At 40.0% G+C, this 25,196-nt stretch overlaps 1 protein-coding gene across 1 annotated transcript in view; it reads right to left on the bottom strand.

The window, feature by feature from the left end:
* Positions 1–15,217: 15,217 nt before the first annotated feature.
* LOC127368771 (gamma-aminobutyric acid receptor subunit rho-2-like) overlaps positions 15,218–25,196 on the bottom strand; it is a 30,656-nt gene continuing 20,677 nt past the window's right edge. The window contains exons 7-9 of the mRNA XM_051409933.1: positions 24,661–24,813; positions 20,717–20,925; positions 15,218–20,625 (exon numbers count right to left, since the gene is read on the bottom strand). Coding sequence (XP_051265893.1) covers positions 20,311–20,625; positions 20,717–20,925; positions 24,661–24,813 — 677 coding nt within the window. The 3' untranslated portion in view covers positions 15,218–20,310. The remainder of the gene's footprint in view (positions 20,626–20,716; positions 20,926–24,660; positions 24,814–25,196) is intronic.

Genomic DNA, 25,196 nt, shown 5'->3' with positions numbered 1-25,196 from the left:
CCCCTCCCCCCTATTTAAACAGTCTTGCGCAGAAACCACTAGAACCTGAAGCAGATCCCAATCAAAGGCCTATGGGCTCCCATGAAGTCAATCGAGTCAAAAACAAATCTAGGTTTGTACAATTTCACCGCAAATGAGAAAAAAACAACTCTGTAACCCACTCCAGGAACTAATGGATGCAACAGACTCAAAAGGGTTTGTGGTCCAACAAGGGTTTGACTGGTTTTGAAACCCAGTAACAAAATGATTTTACTGAAGCTAAAAGTAATAATATTAATAATACATTTTATTTATAAGCGCTTTTCTAAATACTCAAAGACACTTTACATAAAAGCATAAAAGCAGGGGTGCCTGGTTAGCTCAGTTAGTAGAGCTGGCAACCCATATATGGAGTTGCTGCAGCAGCCTGGGTTCAAATCTGACCTGTGGCCCTTCGCTGTGTGTCATCCCCTTTCTCTCTCCATCCACCTTTCCTGTCTCTCTACAGCTGTCTATCAATAAGGCCAAAAAAATAACTTTAACAAAAAAAGCAGCAAAACAATATCAATAATAAAACACCAAAAACACATCGGACTAAGCTAAACATTAAAAGCAATTTTAAAAAGCTGAGATTTTGTCCTAGATTTGAATGTTGGAAGGTCGGTACAGTCACGGATGTGTTTGGGGAGAGAGTTCCAGAGGGAGGGGGCAGCTACAGAGAAGGCTCTGTCGCCCCAGGTTTGGTGCTTGGTCCTGGGTGGTGGAGTCAGGAGGTTGGCATCAGATGAGCGGAGGCTACGGGATGGATTGTGGCGATGGAGCAGGTCAGTGAGATAGGAAGGGTCCTGGTTATGGGGGGCTTTTTGTGTGAGGAGGAGTATTTTGAACTGAGTACGTTGTGGGACCGGGAGCCAGTGAAGGTTCTGGAGGACAGGGGGAATGTGGTCACGGGTGCGGGTGTGGGTGAGCAGATGAGCAGACGAGCAGCAGAGTTCTGGATGTACTGGAATTTATTTAAGGTTTTGGATGGTGTGCCAATGGTTTGATAGTATTGTGTTCTAAATACATTTTCATGCCAAAAAGAAAGAAAGTATTCAGTTTTTTTCCCACAACTCAATCCTTATAAGAGCTGGAAAGCCTCAGGCATTTAGACTGTGATGGGACACTAAATGCCCCACTGAAAAGCAAGATAATGAAAACCCTTGAGGTTTAACTGTTCCTTAGGGCAGGGAATAAGGCTTTGAAATTTGCATGAATAAACAGTCAAATCAGCCAATAACACTCTTCAGTACGGCCGTTAGTGTATATGAGCTGGAAGGTGTGAGAAAAATGACTGTCAACAAATTTCTTTATGGGGGAGCACTATATGCCTGATGTAGGCAGCACTGCTGTCAGATATTGTTACTCTACATTCTACTTATCTGAGATTGTGCCACACATGATCTGAAAGAGTCTCTTTCTCTTTCAAGAATGCCTTAATTTGTTTTAACTTGCTGCTGTCAATCATGTGAATCAAATAGGCATCAAATAAGTGTGCAGCTTGCTTGAGTTTAATGTGATATAATTGTCATGTGTTTTGTTTTTTTGTTTTTCATCTGTAAAAGTGTTATATGTGTAACTGTGTTTATGTGCAATTTTTTTTTAATGGAGCTTTCCAAGTATGTAAAATGAGTTTCAGAGTAATCGTATCGGAAAGTCTCACATAATTTCATAACAGAAAGTAGTGCATTGTATTGTTCTGTATTGTATCAGAAGTGTCATATCGTATTAGAAAGCATTATCGTGTTGTATTGGAAAGTATAGTATAGTATTGTATTGTATTGATTCGAAAGTATCACATAGTATCATATCTCATTTTGCGGGTAGAAAAGAAGTCTTCTTAATTCAAGGATGGTGACACCTAAGTCAGTCCCTGTTCTGTGTCACCCTCTCTGCATCTACAGTGCTGGCCCCCGAGCCATGGAGACCAGAGTGGGGCCCCGTCCTGGAGAAGGGAGGGTGTGTCTGCAGCAACCTGGATGTTTCACTCCTCTACTCTTTGTGTTCTTTTTCATCTGCTGTCAATCTAAGACAATATTTCCAAAGAATGGAACTAGATATTGGGCAGTATGCAGTGAAAGCATCAGCTCATGATTCTCTGCTGATTCTTCTGCTGACAGCGGCACACTTTCTTTAGGTGTGTAGAAACAGCATTGTCTCATCCAGTGAGTCAGAGGAATGGGAGCTGATCCAAATTGTGTTTCACTAACCTAAGGGCTTGTTCTGATCTATCCACAATGCAAAAAGCTACAGCCTCACACATACAAGGGGCTTGCCAGTGTTGATTTCACAGTGAGAAGATAAGGTAAAGACTGAAGGATGAGTACATGTGAAGGATGTGGGGTTCTGTGAATTGAAAAGCTGCTGTGACCATCTGTACAAATGCAACACCTGTCTGATTTAAAGTATACTCCTCTTTAGTTTTCATTGTAGGACATATTTAGCCTAGCTTAGCATGAAGACTGGAAGCTGGGGCAAACAGCTGGACTTTATATAACATATAAATTGAAGCAAAAATGAAATGGAAACTGGAAATGCTAAACATCCAGTGTGTAACATTTACGAGGATGTATTGGCAGACATGCAATTTAATATTCATAGTTGAAACCGGAAAGTAAAAACTAAAAACACCTGAAAATAAGTATTATCTTCTTTTTGTTACCTTAGAATGAGCCATTTTTATCTACAGAAGGGGCAGGTCCTCTTCTACGGAGTCCGCCTTATTGCTACAGTAGCTCAGAAGGGACAAAAACACATGCAATAGATAGGACCGTTTACGTCTTTAACAAGCAGCAATCGCCATGGCTGGCACACAAAGCCTACACCAAGTAACAAAAAGTGGGTGCTGTCATAGGCGACTGTTTTCAGTCAGCTTCATTCAGCCCGCCGCATGATTTTGTTTAACCAACAGATATAAACAGGGTGCGAGCTACAGGGGAGCTTGGCTCCTCTTAATATTACATGAGCTACCCCTGGGGGTCTCCAAAATATTGAAAACATGCTATTTTTGCCATGCACTTCAATTTTTCTGTATCTTTATCATCATGGATCAAGAATAAATTAGCAAATTACTGATGCATTTATATCATTACCTGACTATTTCCTGTGCTGATATCCCCATTTTCTTTCAATTTATTTTCTGTCAAAATTTCTGTCACTAATTAATATAAGAGGAGTAGGAGGAGTAGGAGGAGGAGGAGGAGGAGCAGGAGGAGAAGCTCGAGGAGGAGGAGGAGAAGTTGGAGGAGGAGGAGAAGCTCGAGGAGGAGGAGGAGGAGTAGGAGGAGTTTGATTAAGGGCCAGAGTGTCTGTGTGATCCACTGCCACAGATTTTAGAGCAAAGACGGCTGCAACCTGATCAGTGTAATCTTTGGACCTGAAGCCCCGACAGAAAGTCAAAAGAGTGATTTGTCAGCTGATGTTAGCGGTTTTAGCTCAGTCACACTAACCTCGCTGAGGTGAACGTGCCTTTCTTGTCCACTTCTCTGGTTCTGACCTTTGATGTTCAGCAGTGAGATACTCAAAAAAGCACTAAAGACGTTTTCATTTCCTTTAGCTCAGATTCCAGAGCAGCAATATGACCCTGCATTACCGCATAACCTCCTGCTTTGACTCCTGAGTTTTGCCAGAGGAAACCTTTGCCATTAAGGGTATCTGATGTCAACCTCTTTGGAATGTTACACATGGTGCTATCTATACTGTTGGTCAACACTATAAAGCTTGAAACATGAGGAGGACAAACAGCCATATGTCACTGGTGTGTATTATCAGTACACACAAGGTGCATTTCTCTCATAGGCTTCTGCATTCTCCTAAGGACAGGGGCTGTGTGTTAAGCTTGACAAACAAGACACATTTTGGTAACTTTATAGACTTGCGTTTAATTTAGCCAGCCCAAACATTTTTCAGGGACTGAGAAAGGAAGTTGGAGATCAGTGTGAGCTGTCATATAAACACAACATCATTTATTTATATAGCCTACATTTATATTCTAATTAATTAATAATCCTGCGTACAAAATATAGGCCTAAAAGGACAGGACAGGGACATTTAAAGGTCCAGTGTGTAGGATCTAGTGGCATCTAGTGGTGTAGGAGGTGTAGCAGATCACAACTCTGTTGCTTTACCCTCACCTTCCAAGCACAGAGGAGGTTCATCATTGCAAGTGACACCAACTGATCTATTGGTAATACTGGTAAAATCCTAATATTGGTAAAAACTCTGATTTGTTTAGTTTTATAAATTAATGGACAGATCCCCAAAACAATTGTACTTGCATGAAAGTGTTAGACTAATAACAGCTTTTAAAGATTAAAATAACCAAATGATCCTTTAAAGGGGCAAATGGTGGCTGAAAAGGTAATTCGAGAATTACTTGTTGGTTGGTGTCTGCAGGGCCCTATTGGCCCCTTAGTTTGCTTCTGCCTGGGGCCAGCTATGACTGCATAAGAGCCTCCATAAATCTGACAGAGCTGCATTTTCTCTTTGAGCAGCAACATGTTAAGATGTCAAATTCTGGGGAAATCAAGACAGCAGACTTTCTCAACAAGCCTGTTTTGATATTGCCCACCTGTATATTTACTGTTGTTTACTCGAAACTACAACTAAATAAGTATATACAATATTTCTGTTGGAATCATCAGCGACAAATACATAACAGAACTCACAACGTTGGAAATTACCTGACTTTATCTTGGAGTGTAACGCAGTGGTGTTCTGAAGACGTTTGGTAATAACACAGTGCCATCATGTGGTGAGATAAGTAAACAACATCATGGAAATGTTTTTTGATATGATGATCTTGCCTGTGTTGCCTCGAGCAGCTGAGCGCTCTGCTGTTGTAACAAGAACGATTTGCAGACAGGAATTCACCTTCTTATCCTTCACAGCATACCACATGCTACCATATTTTGGAGTGTGCACAGAGATTAAATCTGCAGCAAAAAAACACTATGTTTTTTATTTATGTAGGAACAAATAGATGGACTATTATTTCCCCAATCTTCAATACTATGCAATATAGGATTGATATTTCATGGTACAACTGTCTTTATGTTCTAACTACATTGTCGATTGCTACAAATAAGCTCAAATTCCCATCTGAAATGACTGAGTGTTAGTGTATAGGAGGGGAAAGAAGCAGACAAGACTAGGAATTGGCTGACACTGTAACAATGATGAGTTTATAAAATAAGATTCAAAATAAGATTAATTGATAATAACAATAAACTACCCAACCTATATAAAGCAGTTCAAAGTAGCTCCACCGTGCATCTACAATATTAAAATACTGCTTACAAATAGATATAACACTGACACAGGCAATTCTGCATAATACTACTAAAATACTGTTTTGATGCTGATAATACTAACCTAGTTTTACTTAAGCTTTTGAATGCAGGACCTTAGTTTGTAATGGGGATTTATTTTTTATATGTGATGATACTTTTAATTGAGTAAAGGCTTTAAATACTTTGTCTTCCACAATGTGTGGCTATTTTAAACTCTAAAAGTACATAAACTGAATTCTAAAATGATTTACATTGTAGCCTAATTGCATCTTACTCTGAAAACATGGACTTAATAGTGAAGGGTGTTTATCTCTGACACCTCTGCCATAGATGGCTGGTATACAGTCCAGTTCACAAGTTGTCTATGCAGTGGTGATAGAACATGGAAAACGTGCAATGAGCATCCGAGTTTAAAAGAGTCTCACAGTTAAGTAGGGCAATATATCTGTTGATATTGACCTACAGAGGTGGCAAAAGTACACACATTTGTTACTCAAGTAGAAATACAGATACTACAGGCTCGGAAATGTACTCAAAGTATAACAGTAAAAAGTCCTCTCTTGGTTTCTCTGAAGGACATTTCTACCAGCTATTTGTGTGCAAAGCTAACTGAAATTACAAAGAGGGTCGAGCCTCCCTCTCTTGTCTGTTTTGACTTTTACATCATATCATGTTAAGCCTGTTTCATGCAGTCACATGTGATATGTGGTCATGATGTTGGAAGACGTGCAAATTAAATAATAATAATCGATAATTCTTCTCAATTGCATCAAAAGCTAAAGTAATTATATTTGTGTAAAAATGTATGAAAAATAAATGCTCAAGTAAAGTACAGATACCTGAAAAAACTGCTTAAGTACAGTAAGAAAGTATTTTGTTACTTCCCACCTCTGCTGACCTATGGCAGACATATTGGTATTGTATCAGTATCAACGCATATGTTACTCCATATGTGCTAATATAAAAACTGTTTTTTTCTGGTAATAATGCAGAAAAAGTAATATATTGGCGTCAATGAAAGTTTATCCAGCAGAGTGCTCTGTGATTTAATACTGTGGCAAGCAGCACAGAGTGAGAGAGAAGAAGCAGCTCTTAGCAATGTTAATTAGAGTAGACCTTTTTCACAGCAGCCATTTTGACACAATAGTAGGGTAAACACAAATTACCAATTATATAAATGAAGGCTCTGTTCCATTAAGTATAGCAGAGCCTTTCCAGTGAGCCAACATGTACAATAGCAGCACCCTGACTCTGTTTGACCTGAGTGCAACAAAACCTTAATTAGTCCAATGTGACAATCGCAGAAGCACTATGTAAACTGCACAGAAAAACAGCACGAGAATGAAGTACTATGGAGATGCAGAGATGCCCTGGCCCAAAATAATCTTGTTCTCCAGATTTAAGAAAACATGTTTGTTTGATATAGATGTGTCAAAATAATCACAGACCTAGAAGCATTGGTAACACCTGTGTTTACCCTACTATTTCATGTCAAAATGGCTGCTGTGTAATAGGTCTATTGGTTGACAATGTATATGTTAAATATTCTTAAATAAAGTTATGTGTTTAAGACAGCAGCGAGTACCTTTGCAGTGTACAATCTACATAGAAAATGTCTATTTTCATTCCAACTATCTTGGCTGCCATATTGGTAATTGCTGAATTCTTTCCCTCTAAAATCAGTATCGGCCTCAAAAACCCTGTCGAGCTCTACAGTAATGTCATTAAAGTAGAAGATTAAAAAAAAAAAAAAAAAGGAATAATCATACGAGCCAAATTAGGGCTCAGTTAGCATTTTTATGCTTTCCAATTTATAAAAAAATTGTTTGTCTTTGGCCTTGTGTGTGTTCAGAAAATGTTGAATCAACACATTTGCTTACTTACTTTTCCTGACCAGAACCTTTGGGATCCAAACTGGCGACTTCCCAGTCACAAAATGACTTTTCTAGCCACCGCTCCAGTTATCTTTTACAGACTGAAAATATGACTCATAATCTGACACTCTGGATCATTCTGAAGGGCCTACGGAAGCATTTTCTCTGATGGATAACACTGATGTTTGTTTTTATTGCATCACTCCACTGCATCTCGTCATCACCAGTGTTTTCAGCACATGCAACAGTAAATGATTGGATGCTTGATGCAGAGTGACAGTTTTTTCCCCATTATGCTTTGTGTACCACACGTGGAAGCGCACTCAAGCACAGGCCGTCTGCATAATGTTACAGAAATGTATTTCTGCAGTCAACCATGGCATTCCACTTTAAGATAGACTCTTTTTTTCCTCACTGACACTAGAGTTCTTTTGTACAATTTTTAAAACACAAGTTGAATTTCAAGTAACGCTATTTATAGAAAAATAAAGGAATTACTAGTATAAGTATAAGAAATTAGTTTTATCTGATTTTACAGATTATGTATATGATCAAATATGTTTGATGAAGATATTGATATTTGAGTGACTACATTCAGAAATGTTCCATTATTTAAATCTACAATTTCATGGCAACTGGGCAAATTTAATATGTACACAAGATATTGTTAAAAGGTCCAGAAAAGCAAGCAAGTTGATCTTGTGTTGGGATTGTTTTGTAAAATGCCTAAAATGCTTACAACTTGGAAATGAGAGGATTAAGATGCAAACAGACACCAGTTGTTTGTGAATCAGAGACATTTTCCATACCAATTACTGAATATGAATCTTGGCTTCCATGTGTCCGGACTGATGTATCATTTCCTAACTCCCAACCAGAGGCTTTAGCGTTCTCATCTCTTCTAGCCTGACACCTCATCCTCCTTAAATGGAAATTGGTAGCACTCCCATCTCACTCACAGTAGATTAGGGATGTCATGTCCTCAAGCTGGATAAGTTATATACCACATGTGGCTCCACTCAGAAATTGACAAAGACATGGCATCCATTTCTGAGTTATTCTGAGAAAGAATTGGCCTCTAGCAACCTAGGGTAGGTTCTGTTACTTAATTAAAACAGTTCAAATAATATCTCCTTGTCCTTAAAAGACAAAATCACAATAATTCTGTCAATCTGACAGGCGGGTCCTCGAACATACAATATCAGAGAAATCAATGTGATATTCAGTACCTCAGCAAAACCAGCAGATGTCAGCAGAGTGCCATATAGCATATAACACTCTTCAAGGCCTCAGGATGTGACCTCTGTGGGATGTCTCCTGTCCACATGAATCTCCTGGAGCTGGTCAGGTTGGAGGTAACAGCAGGTTTATTCCACATTTGCATTTATAACATAGGATGTGTAGAATGGTCATCTCTCATAGACAAGCAGCACACACTCTGTCTATTTGCAAATCCTCCATTACTTTTAGGTTCACAGTGCGTTTACTTTTTTGGATAATGTAGTGTTTCTAAAATAGGGGTACGAGTACTACTAGGGGTACTCTGGTATACTACAGGTGGGGCATGAGATTTTTTAAATGTTCATTTAGAAAATATTATATTATTCCTAAAATAATTATACAATAAGTTCAATAAACTTTTATATTCAATAATATACATTTTCAATGCAATCATTGCTGTAAATTCTCACAGAAGAAAGCAGCAAACACAATTAAGTTTGGGGTGATATTAGTACACTGTGAATGGCAATGATCAAAACAAAGCAATCAACATCAAGAAAGATCCTCAGTGAAGCACAAGCTAATTTTTCTCACTAGACTGTAAGTAAATGTAAAGACACAGTTCAGCGGCACCCTGGCGGCATACCTGCTGGAGCTGGCACCCCTTGTTGGGTGGGTCCTTGCCGCAACAGCCATGAGTTTGGGTCCGACCTGTGACCCTTTGCTGTGTGCTGTATCCGATCCGGTTTTTTAGTTACGAAGTTGTTGTTTAATAAATCTGACAGTGATGTATTCAACCTCTCTAAACAGGCTGCTTTTTTCCTACCAAAAATCTTTTACGCTATTTCAAAGGGGGTACATTAATGAAAGAAGTTTGAGAACCACTGATCTGTACTCTGTACAATACTTCACACAGTGATGTACAGTACAGTGGTTTCCAACCTGGGGATTGGGACACCCATTAGCGGTCGCCAAAGCTGCTCGGGAGGGTCTCAAGGCCTTTAAGGGATGTAAGAAAACTTAAAAACAGTGTAGAATGGTCATCTCTTGTGGACAAACAGTGCTCTGTCTGGAAAGATTGTATTAATATTAACGAGGTATATTGGAGAGATTATTTAGATAGATAGATAGATATCCTGCTAGATTGCTATTGCTAATACTGTTGTTGCTGTGCACTTGTCTGTCTGTCTCTCGCTCTCTCTCTCTCTCTGCATCTCTCTCTCTCTCTCTCTCTCTCTCTCTCTCTCTCTCTCTCACCCCAACTGGTCGAGACAGACGACCACCCACCTAGAGCCGGAGGATCTGTCCTAGGTTTCTGCCTTTTAACAGGCAGTTTTTCCTTGCCCTTGTCGCCAAGTGCTTGCTCATGGTGGTACTGTTGGGTCTCTGTAAATAATGTTTTAAAGAGTTCGGTCTAGACCTGCTCTATTTGAAAAGTGTCCTGAGATAACTTCTGTTATGAATTGGCGCTATACAATAAAATTGAATTGAATTGAATTGAATTGAATTGAATAGATAGATAGATAGATAGATAGATAGATAGATAGATAGATAGATAGATAGATAGACTTTATTAATCCCCAGAGGGAAATTGGGTCGTCATAGCAGCCAGGTACATTAAAATACAATAAAATACAGCAATAGAATAAAATACAGCAATAGAATAAAATATTTAGATAGAAAAGATAAAAAAAGATAAATAGGTAGGTAAGGTGCAAAGAGTTGTAGTTGCAAGATGGTGGTAATAGTACCATTGATGATTTACGGGCGTGATGTGACAAATGATCAAATTACTGCCTCTCTTTACCAGCCTGATGAAGGCAAGTAGGGAAGTTCATTAACAACAAAACTACTGAGCAAGCACATAAACTAAATCAAGCTGTGATCAGTCTGCAAGCCCACATTTGATAGTGTGCGGAGATGGGTTTGTACACACATAAGTTGTCAGTGCAAGTGAGGACAGAACCACGAACATAATCAAAGTTCTGTGGCCACTGGAGGAATTGTCTTACTAGATTTGCGCAGCAGCCAGGCTTGATTTGCTCATTGTCTTCAAAGCTGCTCATTCTCAGTTCTGGCAGTTTGTATCCCTCACATGCAAGCTCCAGCTGAGAGCTGAGTAAACTCTTGGACTCTACCCATAATTGAAGTGTCATTCTGTTAAGTAACATGCAGCCTACTTTGCAGTGCATTCCATTAGATTTTTTATTTGTCTAACAGAACAGTGAGAAAGATTTAACCCTAACAGCTGGATATGGGAGTGTCTTTTTGAAGCATGCTGTTACTAAGCTTCCTCCCATGTCCCCTTGGACTTTTGCAAATTCTGCAGATTGATTGCAGCTTGAAGGAATAGTTCAGTCTTTGGGGAAATATGTTCATTTGCTTTCTTTCTGAGAGTGATATGAGAAGATTGATATCAAGTTTATGTCTGCATGTTAAATAACCAGTGTGTAGGATTTAGTGGCATCTAGTGGTGAAGTTGAAGATTGCGATCAACTGAATACCCCTCTCCCTTCCAATCATGTAGGAGAAACTAGGGTGACTGTGACACAAAAAACACCAAAGGTCCTATCTCACGCCAGTGTTTGGTTTGTACATTCTGGGCTACTGTAGTGGTTCTACATGGTGGACTCTGTAGAGACAACAAGTATTAAACCCCTTCTTAAAAAGCCCACTCTTGACCCAGGGGTTTTAGCCAACTATAGACCGATTTCTAACCTCCCCTTCCTCTCTAAGATTCTGGAGAAAGTAGTCGCCAAAGAGTTGTGTGTCTTTCTACATAACAATAGTTTATTTGAGGATTTTCAATCAGGATTTAGAGTTCATTACAGCACAGAGACAGCTCTGGTTAAAGTTAATAATGACCTTCTGATTGCTTCTGACAATGGACTTGTCTCTGTACTTGTATTATTAGATCTTAGTGCTGCATTTGACACCATTGACCATAATATTCTTTTACAGAGACTTGAGCATCAAATTGGCATTAAAGGAACCGCACTAAGCTGGTTTACGTCATATTTATCAGATCGCTAGCAGTTTGTACATGTTAACCATGAATCTTCAATAAATACTACAGTTAGTCATGGAGTTCCACAAGGTTCTGTACTTGGACCAATACTATTTACTTTATTTATGCTCCCTTTAGGCAACATTATTAGGAATCACTCCATTAACTTTCACTGTTATGCAGATGATACGCAGTTATATCTATTAATCAAGCCCGATGAAATTAATCAATTATCCAAATTACAAACATGTCTTAAGGACATAAAATCCTGGATGACCTGCAATTTTCTGATGTTAAACTCAAAAACCTTAGAGACTCACTGTCTAAAGATATAGTTACTCTAGATGGCATTAACTTGGCCTCTAGCACCACTGTCAGGAATCTTGGAGTTATCTTTGATCAGGATTTATCATTTAACTCCCACATGAAGCAGACCTCTAGGACTGCCGTCTTTCATTTACGTAATATTAGAAAAATTAGACACATCCTATCACAGACAGATGCAGAAAAACTAATCCATGCATTTGTTACTTCAAGGCTGGATTACTGCAACTCTTTATTATCAGGTTGCCCCAATAAGTCCATTAAAACGCTCCAATTAATTCAGAACGCTGCAGCACGAGTACTGACAGGAACTAGAAAAAGAGATCACATCTCTCCTGTACTAGCTTCTCTGCATTGGCCCCTGTAAAATGTAGAATAGAATTTAAAATCCTCCTCCTCACCTATAAAGCTCTTCATGGTCAGGCCCCTTCATATCTTAAAGAGCTCATAGTACCCTATTACCCCTCTAGAACACTACGTTCTGTGAATGCTGGGCTACTTGTGGTTCCTATAGTCTCTAAAAGTAGAACAGGAGCCAGAGCCTTCAGTTACCAAGCTCCTCTCCTGCGGAACTAGCTTCCAGTTGTGGTTCGGGAGGCAGACACCCTCTCCACATTCAAGAGTAGGCTTAAGACATTCCTCTTTGATAAAGCTTATAGTTAGGGCTGGATCAGGTGAGTCCTGAACCATCCCTTAGTTATGCTGCTATAGGCCTAGACTATCGGGGGATTTCCCATGGTGCACTGAGCTCCTCCCTTCCTCTCTCTTTCTGCACTCATTCATGTTCCATTAATGCATGTTACTAACTTCACTTCTTCCCCGGAGTTCTTGTGCTTTCTCGTCTCGCAGGTTCTTGTCGATCCTGGTGGAGCCTCCTGCCATGGTCCTGCTAGATTGCCATTGCCAATACTGTTGTTGCTGTGCACCTGTCTGTCATTCTGTCTCTCTCTCTCTCTCTCTCTCTCTCTCTCTCTCTCTCTCTCTCTCTCTCACCCCAACTGGTCGAGACAGACGACCACCCACCTAGAGCCGAAGGATCTGTCCTAGGTTTCTGCCTTTTAACAGGCAGTTTTTCCTTGCCCTTGTCGCCAAGTGCTTGCTCATGGTGGTACTGTTGGGTCTCTGTAAATAATGTTTTAAAGAGTTCGGTCTAGACCTGCTCTATTTGAAAAGTGTCCTGAGATAACTTCTGTTATGAATTGGCGCTATACAAATAAAATTGAATTGAATTGAATTGAATTGAAAGTATTCTTATATTCAGGTGATTATACACTAATGAAAACATACCTATGAATATTATATTACATTTCTGACAATAGATCCTCCTAAATGTTACACACTGGCTCTTTAAATACAGCTGGGGGAAACAGGTCTGTGAAGTTCAAAATTACACCTACCAACACCTCTAAAGCTTACTGATTAAACATGTTACATCTCATTTGTCAATGTAAGAACTATGTATTGAACAGTTTATCCATCCACTCAGTATGTGCAGCATCTATAGCTAAAGCACTGGGTGTCAGACACAACCAGTGACCATGTTTTGGTTTTGGTCCCAGTTTTGGTACACCGACCAACAGCTCTAAAGCTCCTGACAAGGTTTGGTACAATTGTTTGTATAAGACACTGTGAATCACCGCAGCCAGCTAATGTTGACCAAGAAATATTTTCAGCTCATACATTTATAGTTATAGTTCATAGTTTTAGTTCATGGTCTCCAGGCAAGTAAGGCAGCACCCAAACAAAATCTTGCTTAGGGGCCCTGGTCCCAGCACTCTCATTAGCCTTGTTTTCTGCAGCAGCAGGCAGCTATTACCTGCAAAGGAGCAGTGGACTTATATTCATCAGGTGGACACAACCATTACTGTAAATAAATGCTAATGCTGCTTTGTTTACAGCTTGTCCTGCTCTGCAGAAGTGGTAACACACCGACATGAGATTGACATGGAGCTGCTTATTCTCACAAAGGCAGCAAACAAGATTATTTCTGATAACTATTTATTCAAAGTTACCATAACTACCTGTGTCTGGCATCCATCCGTTACAATTAGGAAACACTGCCTTTTTTTTTACAGTGACCATTAAATAGATGAGATGTAAGGTAAAATGAGATGCCATTGTAGATTTCTTGTGTGTTTTTATGCAGCAGTTTTCAGGAGATGAGAGGAGCTGGGTTTCCAGAGACTTCTCTCTATTGGCAAGCTGACACATCACTGATCCTACGCACTACATTTTTGCTAAAAACAGCATTCTGTGCCTATCCGTGGCCCTAATTTATTAATGCTGTTGGTTATCACTCTAAAAACATTTTTTTTCACATGTTGCTTATTGTATCGAGCCATGTGGATATTTTTGGTATTTCCATATTATTACATCCCAAAGCTACAGTGATGTAGAAGCCATCGACAGCTGTCATCGCTCACTGACACAAGTCCCCCTCCAGTCAGAAATCTGTGTTTTTTCTTGTTCCTACAGTGTGCTCTCTATGTGCAGAGTTTCACCCTAGAAGGATGTTTTCACACTGATCTGCTGGAAGTGGAAAGTTTCTCTGTGCTCATTGAAATTTTACTAGCATGATTTGTGACAAATATTTTACAGTGTAGAAGGAGTTGATGTCTTTTTAAGGATTTTGAGATGGAAATTATACTAAAGCAAACGCAAACATATCAGATACTCATTACTGTTACAAGCAGACTATTATTTGTATATGTGTCTTAATACATGTCTGGAGTGGGATCCTTACTGTTCCCCTGTTGATGGGGGTTTAGATCAGGGCAGCAAATAAGGGTTGTTACCTGTAACCCAAACATTTTGTAATATCTACAGGGCAAATAGTTTAAAAACCACAAAGGGAAAAAACCCTAGTTCTGGGTCATGCTCAGTTCAAATCAGATCCTTTCCCTTCCTGTTTAAATCCAACCAAACTACCCTGAGCCATCAGCTTTGCAGACACAGGGATTTGTAAAACTATTTATATCATGTTTCCTTTTTTGGGGGGGGCTTTTCATGTGTGTAATTGTTTATTAATTTATTCCAGACACTACATTTTACAAGCCACAGCACAGACGTCCTTTTAGGACAATAAGTCCTCAAGGATGTGCCAGGGGGTATAAACCACAGCCAGACATATTAGAGCATGAGTCAGTGTATTACCTTAAAGCAGCAGATGCGTTAATAAACAACACAGACGAGAGTGGGATCAGTTGACTTAACGCAGTACTGTGTTTTTAAGTAGTGGTAGCATAGACAAATCTGACGTGATTTGTTTATTTGCGGATTAGATGTGCCCGGAGTGCTCTCTAAAAGCTGGATTAAAGACGGATGTGCGTCACCCAGGAAGATTGTGTCTGATACATTATTCTTGGAAGTTATGGCTGATTTCAGTAAAGCTGCTTCTTAGCCATTAGAAAAGAAACTTGACAGCATTGTGTTCTCAAATTATATGTTGAATCTGCAAAGCTGTAAATGAGGACTCATTGAAATGTGTGAAAGAAAGACTTTATTTATGAAATTTGCTCTGAAAGCATTACATTCGGAACATTTTCTGAAGATGAAGGTAGAAGTGATGTTGGTTTGGAAGCTGACGGATCTGCAAGCGTGCTCGTCATTCTGGTTTTGTCTTTTTGCACTGGAAAAACAACATTTGACTTGCTGTTTAAGAGTTTAATTTCTAAATGATATATACCAATAAAAAGTTAATAAATGAAGAAATATCACATTTAGTTTAGCAAATGAATGCTGCCATGAAGCTAAAGCGCATTATTGGTTTTCAGTTTGAGACCTTGGCTTTGAAAGGGTTTGACCTTTTTCCAAAGAGCACCTTTTCACTTTCTTGCCTAGAGTGATGAAAAGAGCAATACCACTTGTATCGTATCTGTGCAATACGTATGAAGCTAGGGTTAAGAAGTGGTTAGCCTAGCTTGGCAAAAAGACAGGAAGAAGGGGGATACAGCCAGCTGAGCCTGGTTCAAGGCTCCTAAATGACCTCTGATTTGTTTGTGGAGTCAAATGTGTCCTGCGCACTGACAGCTGCTTCCAAACATCTGACCAATCCGATGTAGCTTGGTAGGTGGAACATGGACGGGGACCTTATCTTGACACATAGCGGACCAGCTACCAAGCTACATTCATGAAAATAGTGTGGAGCAGTGTTTCTTAAATGGGGGTATGTGTACTCCTAGATGTACTTTGGAAAACTGCAGGGTATACTTGATATTTACAAAAGATTTCCTTAGTGAAGCACACAGAGTTTGTTTGACTGCGTGGGGAACTGATTTATGCAGGGGTGGCATGAAGTGTGTCTCTCCTTTTCCCGTCATTCCTAATTTATACAATTCCAACACTGTTTATGGACCCCAGTATGCAGAAATATTTAAGTACACTAAATAACACATACCAAAAAAACTGCACAGTTTTTATATAGAACTGCATGGAATTAACATAAAGTGTGCATGTCTGCAAAAGGGAGATTTGTGGGTACCCATTTTCATTCAGATATCTTGAGGCCAGAGGTCAGGGAATCCCTCTGAAAATGGCCATGCCAGTTTTTCCATCACAAAAATAAAGCTTAAGTTGGGAGTGTTATTTACCCCAAGTCCTAACATGCTAGCATCTTCATTCTGGCTACAGCCTGAGAGACAGTGCCAGTGGAAGAGGTAACGAGGATGGGGTGGCCAATAAGATTTCAGTGTGGCCAGTGCCACCCCAGGCTGCTCCTCTGGAAACGCCCCTGCAACTTATCAAAAAGACTCAGTTCAATGCAACTTCAATGTCAAGCTAGTCTCTCCCCAAGTTTTTTTTACTAGCAAGTACTGATTCAACAAACAAGATGAAACGTGAGCCCCTACAAGGAGATTTTATTTTGTGTTAATTCTGGCGGCAACTGTGGACACAAGCTGCCTTGTTTCATTGATTTCAAGGGGAATCCAACCTGACGGCAAGCATTAAAAATAACTGTATAGAAATAGTCAGTCTTCTCTCTGATAGTCTTGTTTGTTTCAGTAGGTCATATAGAGACATCAGTATTAAATTGACACTGTTTCATAACCAGTTAAAAACTCCTTACAGTATGTTTAACTGGTGGGCTAGCTGTTCCCCTCTGCTTCCAGGCTAATGTGCACAGACATTCAATTGATATAAATTCATCATCTAACTCTGATCAAGAAAGAGAATAAATTAATTCCATCAAATGCCAAACTATTCCTTTAAAAAGTGGATATTTTTGAAGCTGCTTTTTAAAAACTGACTCTTAAACCAGAATTGTGGAATGAAACCGCAGCGCTTGTGATGGGTGAAATCCTCATAACGCAGCTTACTATTTACTCACATGATTAAATGCTAAACTGGATGGAATACTGCTTAGTAAACCCCAATAATCACTATGCAGTCATTCATGGTACTCAAACAAACAAACAAACAAACAAACAAACAAACAAACAAACAAACAAAATACATTAAACCATGTTGATGTATAAAATTGTTTTCACTTAAGGCGGTTTAAGTTGGTTACATCACTGGTAAAGCTTTCCATGTTTTTCAGTCCTTTCTAAGAAATATACAACTAGAAAGATAAAGTATTGCACATCTGCAGCATGCATCAAGCAGTTCTGTACAAGCCCTGTTACGTGCATCTTTGCCAACTTAAGGTATAATGGCATATGGATCTGTTGCTGCACTAAAAATAAATTAATATGTAATCAGAGAAATGAATAAGCCAGTAAATACATAAACAGACAAAGACTTTGCTCAGCAGCTGTGGAGTGCGGTGCTTTAAAAGCCATAATGTGGTAAGATCCCGTTTAGTCCTGGCTTTATGGGTTACTTCCGTCTGGTTAATGCCAACAGTAGTCCATGAGTAATACAGGGCAGCAGCATTTACTGTCACTTTAATCGAAATGTTGTCACTGTAGTCGTAGTGCTGTTAAGGGAAGAAAGCCTGGTATTTAGCTCACTTACTGCCTCATTAGCCATCTGCTCTGGACACATTCAGTAATGTGACTCAGCTAGCTCTAAAGGTTACAGAGGCAATAGCAGCCAAATTATATGCTCTTATTATTTTGACAGTCTGAACATGAAGATAGAGAGCTTCAGAGAGGAGAGTGTTATTTATGGAAGTCCAGGCAGGGGCTGGTTGCACAAAGATTCGACTATGGCTCAGATCTAACAGTCCAGGTTCAGATGGACAAATACGTTCTCAGTTATCAAGCTATATTTTTTTAATATATTAACCATGCTGAGATCCAGATGGCAGAGCGACAACTAGCTGGTGAACACAGTGGAGCACAGTTTATCTGCTAAAGAGACAAATCTGTTTCTTAGTAATGGGTGGAGACCAACATAGAGCACGTAAATTTGACCAGAAACCAAATGTTACTGTGCCCGTTGGATGTGAAGCAACTGATTGCTAACACGTTTGCAAAAAAACTTTACAAGGTGACAAGATGTACGCGGTTTGTGTTTTTCAGCTTGCTGTGAAGGTCTTCTGTAGTCTTGTTCCAGACTTGTAGATTAGCACCAGCAACTCATGAACAGCTGTTTGCCCCAGGTTGAAGAAGCAGTTCATAAAAGGTTTTGAGGGCAAATGGGGTCATTGTCTTTCTACGTAGTTACCTTCCTAGATACATCCATGAAAAACAGCAACAGAGACATAGCCTGAAAAATGGATGAGATGGTACTGTACAGGATGTCAATTTACAGAAATAAAAACAGGGTTCCCACTCTTCTTAAAGGTCCAGTGTGTAACATTTAGGAGGATCTATTGCCAGAAATGGAATATAATATTCACTGGTTTTCATTAGTGAATAATCACCTGAAAATAACACAGTGGGTCGCCTTCCATGGAGTCTGCCATGTTTCTACAGTAGCCCAGAAAGGACAAACCAAACACTGGCTCTAGATAGGGCTTTTTACATTTTTCACACGTTTCACAGCCACCATAGTTTCTCTTTCACGTTTGGCAGCGGAGGGTGAAGCAAGTGAGTTGCAATCTGCAACTAAACCACTAGATGCCGCTTAATCATACACACTGGACCTTTAAGAAATTATTTTTCAGGACATATATCAGGAGGTTTTCTTGAGAATTCAGGACAGCACTTGCTCTGCTGAGAACCGTCTCATGGAAGTGGTATCTGAATATCCTTCCTTGTATAAATAAATGTGGCGTTTTCAAACTCATTCTATGAAGATGAGACAGATTCCATACTGCGTTAGTGTTCAGAGGCTGCAGGTGAGGGCCTTCTGTAGCCAAGCAGTGATAGATATATTAAGCTCATAAAAGTCTGAAACCAGTCAAGATGGGAGTTGAGCCCTTTTGTCAGCGGGACACTACTCTCATCAAAGCGGATGTGGGTGATACATGAGCTTAATAAGCACTCCACAAGTCAGGACTCACTTGAGACCAGATACACCGAGTGGAGACAGAAGAAACTGAAAACTCCAAATTACTCGCTTTAACCAATTTCATTTGTTTTGGCTGTAACATGAAGAATGGTCAAATATCACTTCTGAGGCTGTTCTAAGTAGACAGATCACAGGCAATGAACTTATTTATTTGTATTTTGCAATACTTGCAGCTATAGTGCTGTTTTATGTTAATTCTAATGTTGATTAACACAAATGGCAGTGGAGCCCATAGGTTTAGGAATATTTCTTTATGAATTTTTGCATTTAGGGTTACTTGAAATATGAACAATGCATTTTGACTGAAGCTGAAGTTAAACCTTAAAAACAAGAGCAGTTCCAGAGATAGAAAATGTCTCATTTTCCAGAAAAAACAAACAAATCCCTCCCTCTGCTTGCAGCTCTGGAAAAAAAAGAATCTACGCCACAGAAAAGAGTAAAAAAATACGCAACTAGTTTACATAGACCTAAAATACAATTTTCCAGGACAACATAGATTATTTCCAGGATATCTGGTCATTTTACTCAATTTCCAGGTGTTTCCATGACTGGAAAACTGGTCTCTAAATTTCCAGGTTTTTCAGGATGCGTGGGAACCCTGTTAAAGCAGAAATATTTCTTCAAATTGTGAAAAAAACATACTGGGATGTTCAACTTAAAAATTCAGCGATGAGTGTACAACATTTTTGAATGGAAAGACAAAGGGGCATAAAAAACTGAACGGTGTTAACAGTTAATGGCAAACAAACAGGAAATTTGCTACAAAAGCTTTAAAACATCATGGTATCTGGTAGGCAGTCATCTCTGCTTTGGTGTGGGCAGAGTCAACAGGGATACCATTGCCATAGCCTTGGGGTAACATTTTAGCCTTAAAATTAGTTTGCTTCTATTTTTGTACAGACTAGTCTAAGAGCAAAACTTGTGCAACCAGCCCCACAAGGTTGCTGCAGTCTAACCGGGGTACATATGAGCTTGTGATATGATTATGTAAAAGAGCGAGAAGTTGTATAAGAGGTCCAGTCCAGTGTTATGAGATATTCAGACCCAGAAGCCTTTGATTGCCCACTGAAGCTTCTGATGGCCACTGCCACTCCTGAACATGCAGGATGGAAACAACTCAATCTCTCTTCTAAGGTCAACCAAAAGGTTTTGCAGTTCTTTCTTTTACTGCTACAGTTCAGCAGTACACACACCAGTAAATCAGGTTAAACAGGATGTAGGCGCCGGGGAAGATCATGCGAGAGTAGGTGTCGATGGCGTGGGTGTTTTGGATGATCCGGAAGCCACGGATGCCTTTTTTCTTGGTCCCAGTGGGCTCGTTGTCCAGAGAGAGGTGTACCACCATTCGCTCCTGTTTCTCTGACGCGTCCTCAGCCGCCATAGAGGCCCTCGTGTACCCCGCCAAGCTGTTGGCGTCTGCCTCGCTGTATGTACCATCCAGCATCATGGTCCTGGCGTGGGACATGCCACAGGTGCAGGGGAGTGTCTGGGACTGGGCGAAAGGGAGGAAAGAAATCAAGATGAATAAATAAGTTGAAAGCACCATTTAGAGACTTGCACAATTTCTGAAGAGGGCTCTGTACCTGTTCCCTGACTTTCTCTCTGAGCTTGCGGTCTTTACCGTCCCTCACTGTTGTCAGGTAGTTGACGGCAGCGTACTCAAGCACGGAGAGGAAGACAAAGACGAAACTGACCCAGAGGTAAATGTCCACAGCTTTGATGTAGGAGACCCTGGGCATGGAGGCGTTGACTCCAGTGATGATGGTGGACATGGTGAGCACTGTGGTTATACCTGAGGAGAACATACAACCTTGTATTAGCAAGGCAGTCAAGAAGGATTTTAGGGAAATATGAAGAAGCTCTATTTTATCTCTAGAAACTAGAAACTAGGGAAACTTTGCTCGGTCAGAAGTGATAAAATCTACTACTGTTCAACAACTTCAGAGATAACAGTATTCTAAAATCGTCAGTTATTAACTGTGTGATGCTTTCACAGTGAGGATTTTTAGTCCGCAAATGTGTTGAGCAATTCCAAGAAGGACAAATCTCAAGAGATGTGTGAACATTTCCATTCAGCAGATACGCCTGTAAGTGCAGAGCGCAGTGATAGTAGAGTCCAACTTTGTTCCAGTTGAGTCAAAACTTTGTGTTGTGCCCCTTAGGCTTCTCACCATATCTTAAGCTAATTTTTTGGTCTGCTCTAGACATGCAGAAGTAGTGTACCATATAACATTACTCTGCACATCCTTTTTAAATGTTTTAAAAAGCTCTCTCTGTGTTACAAAGGGTTTGTCTCACTGCGGAGAACGGGGGGAGAGCATCGAGGATCAAAACCAAATGTCATGTTTTAAATACAGAGCTGGAGTCAGCACATGGTTAGCTTAGCTTAGCATAAAGACTGGGCAGAGCCATCGTGGCTCTGTGCTAAAAAGCTGAGTGCTTAACATGTTGTAGGTTATTTGTCTAATATATAAATAGATATACATTTAAAAAGTTATATGCTGGAACTATTTATTCAGCAACAGCAGTGAATTAATTCACCCAGCACTTTTGTAGTTTGAGTCTCCGGCTGTAGTGAAAGTTGCCGGATACACTTTTAGTATAGTCTTTTGGTTTAGTTTCAGTATAGGTCTGTGTACAGGCACGATAGGAACAAACTAGTAACCTCACTGGGGCAACAAGACTTCAGGATGCTGCACAGAGTCAGCAGGAAATACCTCCACCTTCCACAGTGTTGCTTATTTAAAAAGTAATTTACGTACGGATTAAACAAGCAAGACTGATGTGTTAATTAGCCCTTTTAGAAGTGTTGGTTTCTTATTTACTCTCAGACAGAGCCAGGTTAGCTGTTTTCCCCCGCTTCCAGTCTTTATGTTAACCTGTTAAGTCCTAGCCATATTTTCAGAAAAATCGCCTAAAAAGACATACCCAAGGTAAATGAAGAATTGCTTCACAATTATAAGGTTCATATGCATTTCACATTTTGACGATAAAATGCTACATTTTGCTGCGTCTTTGCTACGGGGCTGACATGAGCTGGTTAGGTCGGATTATGTTTTGCTTGGTATCAACAGAAAGATGAGCTTCTCTAGTTTAATTTGACACCTAACATGACTGAGTCGAGCGAGCGGATATATGTGTACTGCTGCGTTTCATTTCGACTGTCCCTTATATTCACAGAGCTGTTATTTTTTATTTAATTGTTTAAATTATTGCCAAACAAACTGTGTTTGAGAAAAATACACTTGGACTGTTGTTTTGGTGGAGTTGAAGCCTCGTCTTTTGGAAACATTTGGAGAAAAAAAACACCACAGCGTTTTATTAACTTTTTACTGGGTCTGGCGGGTCAAACAGGTTAAGCTAAGCCAGGAGGAGAGATGGAGAAGTTTCTGACAGGAGTGAAAAGAAAAACGGAGGAGGCGTCAGAGGCAAGAACAGCAAGTAACGGTAACAGGCATAAGCCTATTAAGACCAGGAAATATGATGAAGCCTACATAGCCTTTGGGTTTACCGTGAATATGGTCGGAAATGAACCCTAAGACCTATGTGTGTTTTATGCCTAAAAACTCTGGCAGCGGACAGCATGAAACCAAACAAATTAAGACGGCACCTGGAGACCTTACACCCCAGTTATGTCAATAAGCCACTGGAGGTTTTTCATCGAAAGCTCGATGAGTATCGCCAACAGGCCGGTCATTTTGTGAGCGCGGCAGTAAATAAAAACACACCGTTAGCCTCGTACAAACACCGCCACATCGCAAGGCGCAAAAACCTCACACGATAGCAGAGGAGCTAATACTCCAGCAGCATTGGACATTGTCACAATCATAGGTGAGGAAAGTGCTGAGACACTGAATACTGTCCCTCTGTCCACTGACACGATCGGCAGACGTATATATTTGACATTATAGACGACCTCCAAGAACAACTCACAGAATATCTAACAGACAAACGTTAAATATTGTTGCAAATTTTGCACAAAAAAACCCCAAACATTAAAAAGTCATATACCTTTTTGAAAAGGAATAAGCTGATGAAGTATAAGGGTGACCAATGTTTACAGTTTAAAAAGTTTTGAATGTTACTGTGTTAAGTCTATAAAAATGCACATCCCAGTGAATCATTTGCACTTTTTTCTCTGTTTAGAGAATCACACAGACTGAGCAGTCTTGTTTAAATGTTACACATTGAGTTAATAAACTGAACTTGGAAATTGTTTTAAGTTGTTGCAGATTGCAGAAACTCATTTTATTAATCTATTTTGATAATCAGGTGATTGTATGCAGAATGCTGGTGTCAGCAACTCATACAGTGGTTTGTACAGATAAATAAATAAATATTATCAGGTTCTTGATAGTATTTCAATTCAGGGGGGCGCGAAAAAATTTCTGTCCCCTAGGGGGGGCATAACAGAAAATAATTGAGAACCACTGAGCTAAGCTAACCACGTTCCCACTCCACCTACGCAGAAACGAAACTGACATCAATCCTCTCAGCTCACTCTCAGAAAGACAGCAAATGAGCTTATTTCCCCAAATGTTAAGCTTTCAGTTAACAGCGTTTTCATGTGCTAACTGGGTCTCAGGTAACTGTGGACCACGGACGTAATTTGGGGGGGGACACAGGGGACATGTCTCCTGCACTTTTTCAAAAGGCCGTTTTGGTCCCCTGCAGTTTTTACCGTCCAAAAACAATGTTACACTATAGTAAACAGAGACGGGTCAAGCACTAGGACCAAGCGACAAAACGGCCACTCAAGCTGAAGCCTGTTTCCCTTAGTTTAGACCCGCTCCTCGATTGGCTCTGCCGTTTCTTGTGTGATTGGCCGTCCCTGCTGTCACTCCATGTTGCTTGCACACCGGTCTGCTAGTTGCCCAGGAGTCCTTATTAATCTGCCACTGTACATTGGGCGTTTGTTCTGCCTGGGACACGTCAGCTAGAAGGATTGTAATACCAGTGGTTTCATTTACATTAACGTTTGAATTGATGTCCATGTGCGTATGTGCGTGCGTGCGTACGTGCGTGTGTGTATACGTATGTGTGTTTGGTAATAAGGCGCAGCCAGGATGTCTAAAAAAAGAAAAGTGGACATAAGAGACTTCTTTAGAAGTCAAAGTGTAAGTTACTCAAAGAAATGCGTTACACCCATCCTGCAACACCCTCACTGGCTCCCAATAAAGCAGCATATCCGCTATGTAAATGAGGTCTGTTTACCATATATTCCAAAAATAAGTGTAAAATTGGTGGTACTGAGTGGGAGTGAAGTTGACTAACAAGGTGAAACACAGAATTGGGTGATTTTTTGCTACATGCTTTACAACCAGTCAAACCAAAAAAGGGAACAGTAAACTTAAAAGTAGCAATAGAAAACTAGAAGAACTACTAGAAAACACAGTGAACTGAAAGAGTTAGTGTTTTATTAAAAATACTTGTGTCCCCCCCACCTCTGATATCAAAATTCCGTCCTTGCTGTGGACACATTAAATCTGAACAAGCACGATGGTCATTGTCTTGCATGTCTTCTTACCTAATGAGACTCTGGCAGGGACGGCCCTGCGGTCGATCCAGAAGGACACCCAGGACAGCATGACCATGAGAGTGGCGGGGAAGTAGGTCTGCAGCAGGAAGAAGAAGATGTGCCGCCGCAGAGTGAAGTTGATGTACAGACGGTTATACCAGCCTGGAGACAGGAAGGAAGCAAAACACAGCGGATGTTCACAAATTATTTTATCTGTCTGTCAGATGTAAAATGCCATGATAAACACAAAGCAGGTGAAATGAACAATTAATCTGCACAGGGACGATAGAAATCTTGAGGGGCGTATGGAAACAAACCAAGGAGCAAACAAAACAACAGATGAATAGAAGAGAGATAATTGCTTTGGATGGCAAAATCTAAGACAGCAGAATATAGCAAGGTAGAGAATGGCACAATAACAGTGTTAGGGAAATATATAAAATATATTAACATAGCCCAATGGTGTGTTTTTCACGTCACTGTTGTAACTCCTGAGTTACTAAAACATTTCTCAGCTTTTATCTGGATACAGTGTTAAACTCATT

The sequence above is a fragment of the Dicentrarchus labrax genome, unplaced genomic scaffold (assembly GCF_905237075.1).
Source record: "Dicentrarchus labrax unplaced genomic scaffold, dlabrax2021, whole genome shotgun sequence".
Lineage (NCBI taxonomy): Eukaryota > Metazoa > Chordata > Actinopteri > Moronidae > Dicentrarchus > Dicentrarchus labrax.
Note: the sequence above shows the minus strand (reverse complement) of the source record. Positions and strands in the feature narration are given on the sequence as shown.